At 36.5% G+C, this 17,774-nt stretch overlaps 1 protein-coding gene across 5 annotated transcripts in view; it reads right to left on the bottom strand.

The window, feature by feature from the left end:
• Positions 1-248: 248 nt before the first annotated feature.
• The window catches only part of SREK1 (splicing regulatory glutamic acid and lysine rich protein 1), a 37,718-nt gene continuing 20,192 nt past the window's right edge, over positions 249-17,774 (bottom strand). For 4 of the 5 annotated variants that reach the window (XM_082075466.1, XM_082075468.1, XM_082075469.1 and 1 more), the window contains 9 exons: positions 17,485-17,649; positions 16,303-16,481; positions 15,579-15,709; positions 13,974-14,088; positions 11,874-11,993; positions 8,568-9,107; positions 3,881-3,976; positions 3,275-3,410; positions 249-2,513 (listed from right to left, as the gene is read on the bottom strand). In XM_082075466.1, the coding sequence (XP_081931592.1) occupies positions 2,361-2,513; positions 3,275-3,410; positions 3,881-3,976; positions 8,568-9,107; positions 11,874-11,993; positions 13,974-14,088; positions 15,579-15,709; positions 16,303-16,481; positions 17,485-17,649 (1,635 nt within the window). In that variant the 3' untranslated portion in view covers positions 249-2,360. The remainder of the gene's footprint in view (positions 2,514-3,274; positions 3,411-3,880; positions 3,977-8,567; positions 9,108-11,873; positions 11,994-13,973; positions 14,089-15,578; positions 15,710-16,302; positions 16,482-17,484; positions 17,650-17,774) is intronic. The other variant, XM_082075467.1, reaches the window with a different exon arrangement.

Below are 17,774 nucleotides of genomic sequence, written 5' to 3'. Positions count from 1 at the left end.
CTGTAACTGATACATCATAGAGCTATGCAATTTCAGGATAACAAAACTCAAGAAATCAAACTAGTATCAGCTGAAACACGATACACTGCAAGAATTCTAATTCCTCCCAAAGGATAAACTTAGCTTTTAAAAGATATTATAAACAATAAATGTATATTTTCACTGGTATCCACACTTCCTATCAAAGGAGCTAAGTAAAACCAGATCAACTAAAAATATTCCTGTAATAAGCACATACCAGCAGAAACTTCCCTCTAAAATACTCAATTTTATTAGTGAAATGGTACCAAAGATAACAAGTATACAAACAATCTGTTTGCTCTATGCTACTTACACATCATAAATAAGACAGCTGTTGTTGCAAGACACAATCCTTTACAGTCTTCCTGTAAGCATATAGATTTGTCATTCTTTTATCAGAATAAGCTGTTTACCGGCCAACAGCATGAGGCTTAAACATCACAAAAATGACTGTCTATACTTTACATGGTAAAGCATTTTCTATAGTTTTAAATGTACACAGTGGCAAGAATATTAAATCCTATCAAAAATGAAGAGTGATTAAGCAGCTTAACTATCAAACTGGGTTTTATTATCTCAGGAATTGGGCAAATTTTTCATCCCCATAATACTTTTTTTTTTTTTAATTTAAGTATTAACTACGCAAAGGAAAAGCAAAACAAACTGAAAGCAAATAACTTTTTTTTGCTAACTGAAAGAAATAACTCTTCCCATGAGGTAAGGCAATTAAGTCATTTGATTGTATTAAATTGTATTAAAAATAATCTACTCAATTTTAGGTATAAGGAAGTTTTAAAGGTATGACTCTTAAGAAATCTCATGTAACCAATTAAATTAGCTGAAAGAACAAAAACCTTGTTTTATCTTGACAAAAATATTTGCTTTGTCCTTCTCTTCTTATATGCTTTTTCCCCGAAGAATGAAAAAGGAATCTCTACCATATAACTCCTGTGTAAATTACAACTTTTTTTCCCTAAATTATTTATCCCCATTTCTTTGCATACAATTCCTTTTGTATCACCCAACAGGTATCAGAGAGGATGATGGAGAGGTAACAATTAAGGCCATCTAAATGTAGATTAAATGCCTAGAGGGCTGTCTCTGATTCAGGTAATCACAAAATGCTTTGTATTCAGCTATTATTTTTGTACAGTGGTGGTCCCCAAATTGCATCTTTGCTTTCACTTATAAATCTCTTCTAAAAATAAACGTAAAAATGGAGATTTAGTATTTTAACAAGTGAATCCAACAACTGTTCTGACAAATCACTTGCATTCTTGTCTACAATACGGTGGTGGCAAAATAGCAATAGAGATCATGTAAGATTTAGCTGAAAATGAGTAATAGCACATATACATTTCCAAAAAATACCACATTTTAAGAAGGCACTAAAGCTTCTGCTTGTGCTCCCATATTTTTTTAAACAAATAGGAAAAATTCATTTTCATAATGGCACCTGTACTATTTGCACCTGAACAGAAACACTGCAGTACGGCTCAAAACAAAGCTGTGAGTTCTGATAATATCACACAAATGTGCTCACTTCTGAAAGGACAAAGAAAAACAAAACAAAATATCCCCAAAATAACCCGGTAAGCTAACCTATTATCAATAACGTGGCAATATTCCTTTAAAGAACAGAAAAGTAGCATGCACTGCTCAAGTACTTTAAAAGAAATATTCATTTTAGGGATATTAGTAAGAAATTCTTTTAAATAATAAACCCCAAGAATCTCAAGAAGTGAGCAAATGAAAAACATACTTGTCAGTGGGTATTTAACAAAAGAACCGTAAAACTGCATTTATATTTAAAAACCCTTTAGCTACAGTTGTCATTTACAACAAAAGAAAGTGTGTATATTTATGCACCATTTTCAAGCACATCAAACAGTACACATAGAAGTTTTTGTGGATTTTCTAACCCACAAGTTAAAACAATACAAAATTCATCAACAAGCAGTATTTTAAACAACCTTCAATGCATATCTTCAGCCTTTTTTTGGGTAGTACAGGTTTACATCTTTCAGTTTCTACTTATTTGTAACAGGTTATGGCAAAACTCAACAAAAATCATTTTACAAATAAGTACAGCCATCACAGAAATGCATGGACTTTCAGAGATGAAGAGTTCTGATGGCAACTGCCTATTCATGGTGTAACTACTGGTCTGTGCTCTGTTGTTTTTCAGCAAGAAGCAACAAAGCTATCACAAGAATTGGAAGAGCTACTAGTACTATCAACACGTTCAGGTTGATTGCTTGGACATTTTCTTCCTTATTCTGGAAAACAAAAAGCTTTGGGTTTCATTCCTTATTTGAATTAGAGGTTCATTCTTTGCTTTAAACCCCTTCCATTTTAATTGAGAGGTTTTCTTCATTTAGTTGACAGTTCCCATTCTGTTGTAGTTTGACTTCATCTGTCCTTTGTGTGTCTCTGTTGTCTATCTCCTTGTCAGATTCTGAATTCTGATCTTCTTTAGTGTGATCTTTGTCCTACCAAAGATAAAATTATTTTACAAAAAAATCATATTCTTAGCGTTATTGGATATGACTTCCAACCAACCCTTGGTATTTTTGTTGTCTCAATTTTTGCATCCCTATGTTGAGTCACATAAACCAGCTGTTTTATAATGGTTTAATAATTCTGAGTATAACAGACTGCTCTTTTAAGGCACACTTCTTTTCCAATTCTAACGTTAAACAATTGGAAGATGTTTCTTAATCACACCGCCTTCTACTTTGCAGGGGAAAAGCCCACACCATTCTGACACAGCTCAACTTTACTACTGCATAGTCCAATACATAGACCAGGCCCAAAGTAACCAGGGAGAGGCTGAACTGCAGAGTGAAAGTTTATTAAAAAAGTAATGTTTTCAGCCTGACAGTCAAGCAGTCCTTGAATGCTGCTCCTTAGCTACACTGTCTGCTTCCTGCCTGCTGATACAGATAGGCAGCCAGACAAGTCCTATCATACAGCAAAGAACAGGAAAGAGAAACTAAAATGAAGTGTATCTGTAACCTATTCACACTGGCTGCTGTAGGTCCAGTAGAGTTCAAACACAGAGACTTATGAAACTGGCCCACTAAACACCAACTGTAGATGTCCAACTGGCAAAAGCTAAACCCAAACAGTAATAACTTGGTAAGGAAAACCATAAAAAAGGAGGAGGAAAATACATTTTAAAAAGGGAGGGAATTTCAATAATGGCTCCACTAGTACCACTTCACTCTGCTTTTCAGGTCACATAGCTTACCTTCAAAGTAGTGGTGCTTTTGTCAGGTTTGTCCTTGCCCTCTTTTTCTTTACTACTTTTTTTCTTGGAGGTGGAACGTTCTCTTTCTCTTCTATCATTATTTGTATCTCTTTCTCTTTTTTTTTCTTTCTTGTTTCTGTTTAAGAAATTTTTTACTCAAATCAGCATTTGATCCAACAGCAACAACCTTCAAACCGTTTATCTGCAAATTAAACTCTCATCTGTGGGTTTTCCAAAAAAACACAAAACATAACCAAACCCCCTTCATACAGACAAGGGATCTCTTGACTAAAGAGAGCTAAAGAATGCATGTGTTCAGTATGGATGATATTTTTAAAGAGAAAACCAAAATAATCTATATCAGATTAAGGGCTTTTATGGATTTGAAGCAAATTTGCCGTGTTGACAGATTTGAAATTCACTAGTTGAAAGCATACCAAAGCTCAAATCCATTGAGGTTTTTGCTTTGTTTTAAATTAAAACTGAATCATACTGACCAACTGAAACCATCTGAGATGATTACTGCAAAGGCAGTAAAACAATTAAAATCCTATAAATTCTTCCTCCTTTAATGCTCCTTGACTTTTATGTTTACATCAAACTGACCTTCTTGGTGAAGGAGTTCGTGAAGACTTTCTTTTTGTTGCTTTGGATGTTTTAGGAGACTTGGAGGGACTTCTACTCTTTCTTTTACGCCTTTCTCTGCAGGAGCAAGAAATTCAAGGTCAAAGAATAATAATAATAAATTCAGGAACAATAAAAAACCAGAAAGCTCTTAAAATTATCTGACACAACTAAGCAAATATCCCTGAATTTAACATTATATATCACCGACAATATATGAACGGTACAAATAAAAAAAAATCGTATGTTTGGTGGCAAAGTGGATTTTAGTTTTTGTTTATCTTCACATGTTTGTACCTTTACTGATAACAATGGAAACACACTGAATTCACTAATTCTTAAGTCAGTTTCTTAAGTCAGGAGAACAATCCAACTGAATGAACAGCCACATTAAGACAAAAGCCACAACAAGCAACACATCTTCAAAACATAACATTACAATCTGAAGATCACTGTAATTTCAGTTCAGTCTGACTGAAGTTTAATTCCTAAATACATGAGCTAGTGCTGTTCCTACTGATTTGGAAGCCAATGGTGCAAAACAAAGCTCAACCTGTTGTCAAAATCAGAACAAGTAAGTTAATATATATTGTTTTCCTAGCAGTCCTTACTCAGTAAACAAAATGTTATTGTTCTGTAACACACTGAAGATCTCATAGTATTATATAAAACAGCTGTTTCACATAGATATACGGAATTCACTGGAGTTGTTTTCATGGAGTCTGACCTAGAGCAGAACAAAACATTAAATAACTGGTAGCAACCATACAGAGGCATATTTTAAAACAAAGCAAAAATTGAGTCAGTAAGGCTAAATTCAAGAGAAATGTAGAAACTATCTCTGTCAAAGTGAGATGTTTTTTTCCTACCACCTCTCAGCAAGAAAAGTGGACAGAAAGAACCATCAAAGAAAAACAGGAAAGTTAAAACCTAATTGAGAGGACACTTAAAATATATGGCACAAAAGCTATGCTTATGCACACCAGCTTTTGCAAATCACACCATTAGGTGTGTTTATATCTTCAATATTTAGAAAGACCAAGAAATAAACAGTTATTAGACAAATTACAAAAGGATACTCTACTAAGACATGCCTAGTATCACTATCTGGATTGGTACTCTCACAGTATCATCTACCATGTCCTCCTGAAAATGCACAGGACAAAATTTCGTAACTACTTTTTTTCAGCAAGTTCTTAAGTTTGATTTGACCTTTGGTAAACAAAATGTAAAGTGGCTTCAAAATCACAGAGAAAATAACACAATCACTGATCAGCTCTTCACCAGTTAACATGCATCTCATTTTGAACATTTTCACATTTATCATCACCTTTTTTCAAATTAGGATACTGGAAACTGATATATTATCCTGACAGTGCTCCGACTTGGGCTACATTGAGTACATCATCACTTTGTTTTGCTTTCCAGCATTCATATTTGTGAGTAAACAAGTTCTTAGTAATTGTGTTCAAACTAGAAACCGCTTATTCACGAAATCTAATTTTCAGTTTCTGCTTTTCATATTTCAAGCTGAAGAAACAGCTGTGTCTGACAGCATTTGTACCCATCTCAATTACATTTGTCTCTACAAAGATTTATGCACCTGGTTATGCACTCTTAAGCAATACCAATACAGCAAAATTTAACAAAAAACTCCTAGTGAATACTTTGACAGTGATTCTGTGTCTCTTAATCATACACAGAACTCATATTCCATACCTGTCTCCTCTGATAGCTTATAGATGTCTGTTGGAAAAGGAGTCTGATCCTCCTCTTCCTCTGGTCTGTGTCACTTACTTCAGCTAGGAACCACGCATAGCCATCTGATTTCTAGTACCTGCAATGCTATCTGTCAGTAAAGCAAAGTCAGCTGCCACCTTGTTCTTGAAAGGTCCACTGTGCCCTATTCCACCTCCACCTCTTCTCCAAAAAGGTGACTATTTGTCCAATATTTCACACTCAGCAGGTGAAGGATCAGCAGTCCTAACTCAGTGCTGTACTGTAAATCCAGGCAGCTGAAATGCCATTTTGTTACATAATCTTCTCCAAAAAGGTTTGTAACCATTTCAATTAGGCAATGTCAATCATCAAAGTAAACAGTTAACTTTAAATGCAAGCTAACCGGGACTCTGTAGGCCAACCTATTCACAATTATTTTTCAGAGAATAACAGATTACTGAGGTTGTAAGAGTCCTCTGGAGACCACCTAGTCCAACCTCTCCCTCCCCATCTTAAAATGGTCAACTAAACAGGCTACTCAGGGCCACACTCAGTCAGATTTTTAACATCTCCACAGAAGGAGACTCCACATTTTCTCACGGTAACTAGTTCCAGATTGCTCAGGAAAAAAACCACAACAACAACAACAAACAAACCCATAAAAAAAAAAACACATTAGAAAAAAGCTTTTATTTCCCATTTGTCAATATGCGTCTACTGCCTCTTGGCCTCCCACTGGTCCCCAATGAGAACTCTGGCTCTGTCTTCTTCACTGTCTCCCATCAGGTATTCGTACACATCAATAAGATGCGCCCTTGGCCTTCTCTTCTCCAGGCTAAACAATCCTAGTGCTCTCAGTCTCTCTTTGTATGATGGATGCTTCAACCCCTCTATCAGTTTTGTGGCCCTTCACTGGACTCACTCCAGTATGTCTGTGTGTCTCTTGTAATGGGGAGTCCAGAACTGGATGCAGGATTCCAGATGTGGCCTCACCAGTGCTGAGGAGAGGGGAAAAAAATCACCTTCCTTGATCTGCTCACAACACAGCCTAATGCAGCACAGCACACTGCTGGCCTTCTTGGCTGCAAGGACCCCGAGGTCCTCTTCTGCCAGCCATTCCCCATGCTGTACTGGTGCACTGGAGTTATTCTTCCAGGTGCAGGGCTTGGCCTTTCTCTTTGTTCAACTCCATGAGATGCCTGTGAGCATCAAGTTTTCTCTGAATGGCAGCACAGTCCTCTGGTGTACCAGCCTCTCCTCACACTTCTGCATTGTCTGCAAACCTGCCAAGGGCGCACTCTGTCCCGCAGCCTAGGCCACTGATGAAGGCGTTCAACAGTAGTGGCCCCAATATCGATACTCTAATGATAATGCTATCTGTGAAGAAGGATTGTAAATCTATACAAAACAAGTGTATTTCTCTTCCCCCCCATCTTCAAAATAATATAGTCTTTGTTTAGTAACATCTGTAAACAAAATTCATTTGAAATTGAAGTAGCATTTTGTACTATGAATCCACTAGAAGAGATGCACTAATTTTCACTAGAGTTTTTTTGCCCAAGCATGTGGCATTTGATCCTTCCATAGCACTTTCTTAAACACCAAGATTCTTAAAGATGAGCATAATTGTTACAAACTAGAGTATAAATATTTTGTAACATCCAGCTAACTACACTTGCTATCTGACATTAGGAACTGGATCAACGTTCTTATATAAGCTACATATTATCAAAATACTAAATCTTTTTTCTACCCTTATCTAATTCAACACTTCTGAGACCTATAGGCAGAAAATGTCACGTTTTCAAAGCTGGCAGAACTGCCTCTACTCTGTGTAGGTCTTTAAACCATGAAATGTTAAACATGCATTAAAATAGGAAGCCACAGATGCTTCAAGCAGCCACAGTATTTTGCCCAAAAACCTCTAAACCAACAAGAACATTTCATATAGTGCAAACAGGATGTTCAGAAACCGTTACACCCTTTTCTGCCTTGTAAGAACCATGAACTCTTAAATTTTGATGTCTGTAGGAATTTTGCTTCCGTCCAGTGAAATGATTATAGTATGTAGAACTTTTTCCAATTCATACAGCATTTCATTCTCTCAAGGTACTAGAAAAAATTTGGTATCTAAATTTGACATGCAATATTTCTGAACTCCCTAGTTTCTGAGGTATTCAGGAAGGACTTTTTCCACGAAAGCTTCTGAACTCAAGTTAGCTGCAATGATTTTAGAATATGCCTGAGTGAGTCCACTTAAAAAGCTTATAATCAATCTCACAGCTGTCTTTTGCTGTATTGAATTTATCCAGAATTCCACCCAGTTTTGCCTCCCTTAGAGGGAAAAGCAACAGCTACACTAACTTGAATGTTCTCCTGTTTACTATCAGCACTGTTAAGGAATGTTACTTTTTACTGTACTCGGCCATCTAACCAGTGAAAGAGGGTATCCTTATCTTCCAACTGAGATACAGTTTGCCAGCCAAGTGATATGCTTGCTTCCTGCTGTTCACCCATCCAGCTGAAAAGTGGCAAGCATTATCACCTAACTGTTTTTATGCTCTGCAGATCAACAATGTACATTATGTAAGCAACCAAGGAACTATTAACAGTCACTCAGAATTTCATCAGGACAAAGATGATCTGTGGCTTTGTTTTATCAGAACTTTTGGATGGGACCAACACAGAGAAATGGCACAAGAATCATTTCCTTATTGTCCTCAAGGACTATACTATATGGTTATGTGAAAGACAAGCACCAGCAGCCCAACAAGAATCCATGTTCTATCAGGCATCATGTAGAGCTCTTTGTAATATAAAGTAAAATCTACAAAACAGATATAATACAAATTTAATTAGTAAGAGACATGGTGATACTGATACATAAAAAGCAGAATGGTGCCTCTCTGAACTGACAAGTCAAAAAAGTATGAAAAAATTCTAAACAAACCTGCTGGAGCTACGAGATCTTCTTGAAGAGCTATAGCTTCTTGGGGGTGTTCTGGATCTCTTATCTTTCTTCTTTTTATCATCTCTCTCTTTTTCTCTGTCTCGTTCCTTCTCCTTATCCCCATCTTTTTCCTTTTCTTTGTCTCTGTCCTTTTCTTTGTCCTCTCCTTTGTCCTGATCTGCCTCCTTGTCCTTACTCTTCTCTCTGTCCTTGTCTACTTCTTTCTCACTATCTTCTTTTTCCTTGTTCTGGTCTACCTCTTCCCTGTCTTTTTCCTTCTCCTTATCTTTCTCCTTTTCCCTGTCCTTGTCCCTATCTTTGTCCTTATCCTTGTCCCTGTCTCTATCTCTGTCTTTGTCTCTGACTCTGTCTCGATCTTTGTTTCGCTCTCTCTCTTTGTCCTTCTCCCTGTTTCTCTCTTTATCTCGCTCTCTTTCCCTATCTTTGTCTCGGTCCCTCTCCTTCTCCTTGTCTCGGTCTCTCTCCTTTTCTTTGGCCTTTTCTTTTTCTTTGACCTTTTCTTTGTCTCTTTTCTTGTCCCTGTGAAAAGCCAAACACAAATCCATTAATTAATTTTCAAACATTCGAATTAAAACGTCAACTAACCCGTTAGCACACGTTAACTGCTCAAGACAAAGTACGCACTTTTCAACCTCTGTTTACCACAAGAGAAAGGCTATATAGCTAGGAAATATTTTTAAATCAAATTGGAGAAGGAGAGGCCAAAATCAAACCACACTGATCTTCAGAGAGATATTATTACACTTTGAAAGAACACATATCTTTACCTCACAGTTATTTTACTATACATACACAAATTTTCTACATTTTGTCAGGAGTGAGACAAACTCTACAGTCTGTAAATCCACTCTTTTCTAAAATTGTGTCCACATTAAATGGACACATCCCCACACGAATAATGATAGCTAACTGACAGAAGTCTTTGTTCTACTGTCTTCCCTCACAAAGTTATCCTGGAACTGCTTGGAAATCCAACAACAATTAATACACAGAAATAATAAAACATGGATAAAATTTCACCAAACAAATTCCATCAAAAGGCAAATATCAGGTCAAAACTCAATCAAGACAATTCAATCACCTGTGATGTCATTACGAATTCAAAATTTTTTCAAAAATTGTTAATACAGTGAAAACAGAGGCAAAGATAACAGAACAAGTCAGATTCTTTGGGACAAGCAGAATGGTACATGTTCATAAAAAGAACTGTAAGGAAAGTTCCAACTGATGTTCTAGCTGTCAAGTCAAACAAAAATTGATTAGATCACAGCTTTGGCTGGAAGATTACATTTTGGTATAGAATTATTTGGAAGTGCGAGACTCCATCTTTCCTTTCTAGCAGAGGAATATATTACTCCTAGACCTTCCTCTAGGACATAGGAAAATGAACAGTTGTTCAGAAGAGAAACGGGACAAAGCACAAGAGAAGTTGATTAGCAGGCCTTTACATGTCTAAGAAAACAAGACTGACAGAAGTTGCTGTGTCTATTGGTATTGGGACCTATTCTAGGATTTCTAAACATTATCCAAAAGACTCCTTCACACATAAGTACAGGCCCCACCTTTCTTCAGTGGAAGAAGCGTTTTGCTGTATCTTCATCTCAACTGCTAATAAATCATAGGCTGTGTATGCTCTGTGACCTGACAACTTCGGTTCCCATCAGGTTTGGCGAAGACTTAAAGAAGTCTCAGAGAAGGAATGCAAGATCATAAAGATGAAACAACATGCAATCCCTGAAACAGCGAAGAGTCTCACAATGACCCAGAAAGTTCCTTCCAGTTCATTTACCACAGAGATTTCACTGTACTTGCCCCTTCCAGTGAGCAGATATCTCAAGAAGGTCCAGACAATGGCAACAGAAAAATCAAAAGGATCCATCAATAAAGCCCAGGTAGCTACACAGACTATGCCCATTTCCACCGAGGTCCACAGATCTGCAGTTCTTTCCCACAAAACTTCTTCCCTCAAAAAACAAGAAACTGCACAACCTAAGTACGAAGCTCCCTTTAAATGAACGAGGGGAATTACAGATATGAAACAGAAAGAAAGTACCAAGACTTCCATTCTTGAAGCTGCTTTCATAGGCACTTTTGTATTGTGAACATTCACTACTTCACCCCTCAGAAAATTATGTGATTATCTTGTTGGAATTTCACAGTTCAATAATTAAACAATCAGAGTTGAAAACTAATGGACTAGGTAAAACACAGATGTATTAGATCCTGAAATGCAAATATGCCATGTAAGAGACACATGCATTTGCGCCCACAGTAGCGCATGGCCAATATGAGATTGCCAAAGGCAAAAAGAAAAGGTGATGCACAAAAACTTTTTACATGTTCTCAGAATGACAGATCAAGTTCAGACCAAATTCAGCCTTCTCAACACATACAGATTGAACAAGCACCATTCAAGTTTTTGTGGGTTGCCCAGGCTGCCTAGAACATTCCTCATCTGTTGGCTAAAGCCTAGCAATTAAAGTTACCTACTTTCGATCAGCTTGCATGGTAGTATAAATGTAGACTAGACTATCAAAGTTTAGGTACCTCAGTGTGGTGATGTGGTGACTGAACCCTTGCAGGCATCATAGGAGCTACTATGAAGAAGATTAACTCTATCCCAGTGAAAACCAGTACACTCAGATTAAAAATTACTTTCTATTCTTTTGTTCCACCCACAAAGCCTAAGGACATCCTTTACTGTCACCTAAAAGGTTTATTATATTTTTTTTAAAAACTCTGTACTGTGTAATTAGAACAGTATCATTTCTTAAATACTCAGAACTTAGGCCCCTCACTACAGGAAAGACATTGAAGTGCTGGAGAGAGTTCAGAGGAGGGCAATGAAGCTAGTGGAGGGTTTGGAGAGCAGCTGTTACAAGGAACAGCTGAAGGAGCTGGAGCTGTTTAACTTGGAGAAAAGAAGGCTGAGGGGAGACCCTACTGGTCTCTACAACTACCTGAAAGGAGGTTGTAGTGAGGTGGGTGTCAGTCTCTTCTCCCAAGTAAGAAGCGGTAGGACAAGAGGAAACGGCCTCAAGTTGTGACAGGGGAGGTTTAGATCGGATATTAGGAAAAATTCCTTCCCAGAAAGGGTTGTCAGGCATTGGAACAGGCTGCCCAGGGAAGTTGTTGAGTCACCATCCATGGGGGTGTTCAAGAGATGTATGGGTGAGGTTCTTAGGAACATGGTTTAGTGCCAGTGATAGGTTAGCAGTTGGACTTGATGATCTTGAGGGTCTCTTCCAACCAAAATAATTCTATGATTCTATGATCTGAACTCACCGAGAACGAGAGCGACTCCGGGATTTCCGCTTTTCCCTAGATCTAGACCGTTTTTTCAGGGGACTTCTGGATCTGCGTCTGTCCTTGTGCCTTGAGACTGATCTGTTGCCAGATCTACTTCTATATGAACAATGCCAGAAGAAAAACACTTTAATATTGAAACTTCATAAAAATTAGGTCAACGAACAAAGGAAAAAGCCCATAAATCTTGCCTCACTAGATAAAATTATATAAAGAGCTACATCTCAATAACATACTGCCTGTGAACACATTCTCTAGGAAAGCAAAAATAAGCCAAATGTGAACATCACATTTTAAAAAAACACATCACTGCATACTTTCCCTGAGAGGTTAAGGTACCATGAAGTTTAATCTCTCAAAGACAGAAAGGCCACATACATTAACTCAATAAATCCTGAAAAACAGGGATATACAAAAAAATACCAGCTTCACCTGTCTTCTGCAGATCAAGACACACAGAGTAATATATACCAAGAGCAGTGGCAACCATTTTTTACCTACAGCTTTGCTCTGCTTATCAGCGCAGAAATACAAACTAACTACAGATAAAATTAATTACAATTGAGTCAAAATAAGATTGAATAAAGTTTATATCATAGAGATTAAAATTATTTGTTTTATAAAAGAGTAAAACAGTTAAGTGTTAAGGACAGTTTATTCTTAGGGATGAAGCTGTCTCAAAGAATCAGACTGGCCTATTTTCAGCATGTTCTGTAACCTGACAGTAACAATGGCACATCATTTAAAAATAACAACAACAAATAATCAAAACCCCCACAATAACAAACAAAAAAACCCCAACCATCAACAGTTGTTTAAAACAGAGTTTTTTCACAAGTAAAAAAATACAAGCTTATCTTCTAAAAATCAATTTCGTTTGTGCCAATACAAAACAGTACTGATATTACTGCAGTGTTACACAAAACAAAGGTTGTTTTTCAGTTATGTCCTGAGCTAGAGAAACAGCAAAGAAGCAAGCAATAAGGAAGTGACCGAATTATTCTTCCTGCATTAAAAAGGTACCTAATATTTTTATGTCATTAGGTAACACATACTGTGGTGTCTCATTAGGCAAAAACTGAAGCCTGCACGTATATTTGTTTAGCAGTAAAACTGATGATAACCCCTTCTGGCCAGATTTTCTGTTTCTATTCATAAAAGAATTCTAGTTGCCTTGTTAAAAGACAATGCATGAAAAGATGCAACAGAGCAGTTTCTAAACCAATGACAGCACTCACCTCTTTACAGCTAAGGTATCAAATATATTCTGATTTTTTTTTTTTTTTTTTTTTAATACTTGACGTAGTCAAATATCTTTAGATTGATTATGTAAATGCTCAGAGGACATTCCTGGCATTGAAAGAATCTGAACCATTTCAGGAAGTGTTTCGTAAGTCTCACATGGCAAGACTGTTTCATTTGTGGAAAAAAATCTTGATGGTTATATTTTACAGGTGATCTAGTAATTTTATTTCCTCCCATATTCCAAACCCTGTTTCAGAACTGAAGAAAATTAGTAAAGCAAACAAAATTCAAAGAATGAAAAACTTATCCTAAAGTCTTTTTCTCCTGCTTTTAAAAACAATAGTTTTACATTTACGCTACAGTAATTAAAAATATTGGCTTTGTTAACTTGATGTTTAGAATTTCAGGACATCACAAACTTTCCATCAGCAAAACCAGCCAGACTATCTGCTTAGGGTGTTAACAGTAAACTACATGTTCAATCCACAAAATACAGGCAACTACTTCTTTTTAAAATACAGGTCACAGAATTACATTGTGCTACACAGCACAACATGTACCATGAAACCATAGAAATGGTAACGCTACATGGTACAAAAAGTTCCTTATGGTGTGTTTTAACTGAAAGTAATCCTGAAAACATTAAGCATTTAGAGGAAAGAGTTATCTGTTCAGCGACAAAGTTCCTGGTTACTCTGATCTGGTCAGTGTTAGTTAATTAGCTTCTCTGCAGGGATACTAGTCTTACAACTCTGTAAGAAATCTCATTAACCACCACCACCACTCAAAAAACTCCACTATGATCTCTTAGTCCAAAATAAAAACCACACCTACCTGCGTTTTGAGTGTGATCTTTTCCTTCTAGATCGGGATTTTGAGCTAGACCTGGATTCTGAACGAGAATGGGAACGAGATCGACCGCCTTTTCTTTCACTGCTCTTTCCAGACTCTGAGAGGAAAAAACCACTTTGCAGTGTAAGCTCAGAACATTTAAAGATCCCAGTTAACAATGTGGCACAAGTGGAATGTACCACACATAGTGCAAGGGGCCTACTCTTTGCACATCTTCCTTCTTTGCAAATATCCTTCAGAAACATCCAAGAAAGTCAGTGCATATACTCGTTGAGTGCAGCCATCCTGCAGCAGTACACATAAACCAGATAATTATAAACAGCTAGCTCTATTAGGAATGGGATTTATGTTGCTGCCACAATGCACAAGATCACAACATGTTCTCTTCTTGTCTATTACTCAATACAATTACTTTCTTTTTCTTAAACAACCTGAGAAGAATAGAGTAAATTTAGAGGGCATGATTTTACAAACAAGCATAAAATGTAAGTAATAATCAGTACTTTATATACTTTTAGATATTTCAACCACTTTACAAATATTGAAGTTTTAGTCCTCAAATAATGTTTTGTGGGAGGAAGAGATGGAGAAAATAGGGTGAAAAGTTTGATCCAAAGGCCAGGAAGTCAACAGAAACATTAACAGTGACCCCACCAGACTTTGGTTCAGACTCCAAATGTTATTCTGCTGCTTAACACTGGGGAAATGTTAGAGCTACTCCTCTTCTAACCCTATGAAACTACTGAAAATATTCATCCACTCCCCCCAAAAAATGCCTCAAGACTCTGCACTGTCTAACCTATGTAAGACAATGCCTGGGTTTGTTAATAAGAAGAATGACAAGATGTTGCTGATGAAAGAAAAACGAGGATACCAACTGCAGATTTAACAAATTGAGAATTTTTTATGCTGTGGTTTTTAATCAGTTTAAGCCAGCATAAATCAGCACTGCAAAGTCTGTCTAATCTCTCAACCCACCAACACCTTCCTCCTTGACCAGGCATTTCACTTTCAACAGGGATCAGGAAACCAATCTGGATGAAAAAAAGTCTTTTACAGTATCTTCAATTTTATCCCAGATTCATTCTGTGATCCCATGTGCTGTGAGGATACACAGTTTTGAGCCAATATGAAAAAGCACATAGTACAGGGAAAAAATTAACCTGTTGCAGACAAGGGAAGTTTAATATTATTGCTTTCAGAGCCATGCTAGCTCACTCTGATCATGAAACTATGACATTGATGGGTGCTAGACAGAACAAAACAAAATAAAAATGCATTTTCTTTTTGAAGTTTCTGAGTACTTTAAACTTTAAAAGCACCAACAGAAGTATTAATTTAGTATTAACTTTGTATTTTTGAAAACATGCAGTGATGGTGTATCTGAAAATAAGACACGATGAATTAAAAAATCAGCTTAATTCCACTGCTTTGTTGCATGAACACAATTTTGATTATTTTGGGTTTTTCCCAACACACTTTGTTCACCTTTGTGTACTCTTCTTCTGTGTTTGAAAATGCTCTAAAAAGTGTGTGCCAAGGCAGACAGTGAAAGTGTCTGTTAGGTAATGTACATAATATACCTACCTGGCTCAATAGCAGCAGATATGAAAGACTGGGCTTCCCTTACTCTCTTCATCACTTCTTCTAGTTCCTTGGCAGCAGCTTGTGGTGTCATTTCAGGAGGCTTCACTATTGCATTATTGGAGTGATTTATTCTAAATTAAGAAAACATAAAACCTTTAACTCCCAAACACTTGAAAAGGGAAAATGAGAAAAAACTAAGAAAGGAAAACACTGCAACTTCCATGTACAAATAAAAACTTAAAAGTTCAGCAAAACTACAGATTTCTCCTAAAACTCATCTGTTCTAAGTATCTGAAATGTCTTTGCTTTCAAACATTACCACTTCTAAATAATGTGGCACAATATTTCTGTGTTACAGTATTTTCTAGTAGAAGTCAAGGAATTGATTTATCTTTCTCAGGTCAAATCTCTATGTTAAAGCATACTAATTACACACACATCATCATACAGGATGCTTAATTAGTACGAAGGACTTTCACTGTTATAGATTCCACTATCTCAAGATTAAATGTAAATATATTTTACACAATGTCATCCATACTCTTCTAAGATACCAACCTTGAAACTGGAGTTTATACAAACATTTCAGTTTGTTAACAGTAAGTCCTTATAATGAAAAAATACTTATCGCAGCAGTTTCTGCACATCAATCATATATATATATATATATAAGGGTAGAGAGAAACCTCTCGTTCAATAGTCATATGGATAAGTAATTTCTTACTTCAGCGGCCTGTCTCCAAACATAACTCCATTAAAGGCAAGAGCTCGAGGTACAGAATTTTGGTCTGCGAATTCCACAAAAGCGAATCGTGTTGGTTGCGTCTCATCACCTGCCATTCGCACAAATTTGACTTCTCCAACTTGCTTAAAGAATTCAAGGAGTTGATCTGCTGTTGTAGTCTAGAAAGAGTTGAAGAGCTCAGCTGAAGTAAAATATATAATGAAACCCACTTATCCAATACATGACATAATCTAGGAGCTACAGATTTTGGAAAGACAATCACCATTATTACACAAATAACATAAATTTTGTAATGTTACACTTCAAGACAGACGTGTATTTTTCTTCCATTGATCTACAGAATATACAATTAAAATAGTGCAACCACAAGCCCTGATTCCTACATTTAGGTTAAAAATGCATTTCCACAGGATTTCACAATTTTCAGGCAACTCATTTGAAATAACCAATGAGCAATTTCCTTACACACCTGTGTTCAAGCTTTTGACAGGAATTTTGATCAATTTAAAAAAAAATCCAAGGAATATCACAAGAGTTAGCTTTTATTTTTCTAATAATTTCCAGCTTGTTTTATTTATTTTATCACTATCAATAGTACTTTTACACTCTAGTAGCTATTTTAGCTGTCAAAAAACCAAAATAAAATACTTATATTGCCATCAGTCAAAAGCAAATCATTTTTCCATTAATTCAATCAATTGCTGAAAACCCAAATTTCTGACAAACCTAACTTTCCTATTATAGAAACTCAAAGCTATTTTGCAATTTCCACGTGGACACATCATTCCATTTTACTGTACTTAAGTAACTGCACAGTGTTATGGGGAAAAGCTACCGCAAAATCAGACTTCCGAGGCATTGCTCGGCTAACACAACCCAGCTGGACATTTGATCAACACACACAATCATAAATATGTTTCTTGAATTCACCTACAGTGTGATTCTTCTGTTATCCTGTCAGAATGAATTCCACAATCTGGTCTGAACTGATTAGCACAGGAGCATTCAAAATTTGAAATATAACTAGTAACCAAATTAAAAAAAAAAAAAAAGCCTATTATCATCAACTGACGAAAACTCTTTTAACATGTAAGATTAGAATTCATAAATTACAATTCTACACCTTCCATTAGTACTTCCATTACAGAAAAAAAAGGCTACCTGGGAATTCAAGTTTCCAACATAGACTGTTCTCCTGATCTCATCAATTTTGGATGGATCCACATTCCCCATAATTGGTGGCTGTGGTATTTCTCCCAGCGCTGTAATGTTGGGGTCCAATGCTGCTGCTGGTATAGCTCCCAAAGTGCCAAGTGAAACACCAAGCTGGAAAACATGAAAACAGAATCTGCTTTGCAACCAAGCACTGGTGGGAGAGACTTCACTCATTAGTATTTCCCTGCCTTGTGCATTTCTGTAAAAATACACCTAATGAATACAAACAATATTTT

The sequence above is a fragment of the Streptopelia decaocto genome (assembly GCF_964273445.1).
Source record: "Streptopelia decaocto genome assembly, chromosome: Z".
In the NCBI taxonomy this organism is placed as follows: domain Eukaryota; kingdom Metazoa; phylum Chordata; class Aves; order Columbiformes; family Columbidae; genus Streptopelia; species Streptopelia decaocto.
This window is presented reverse-complemented; position numbering and strand designations above follow the sequence as displayed.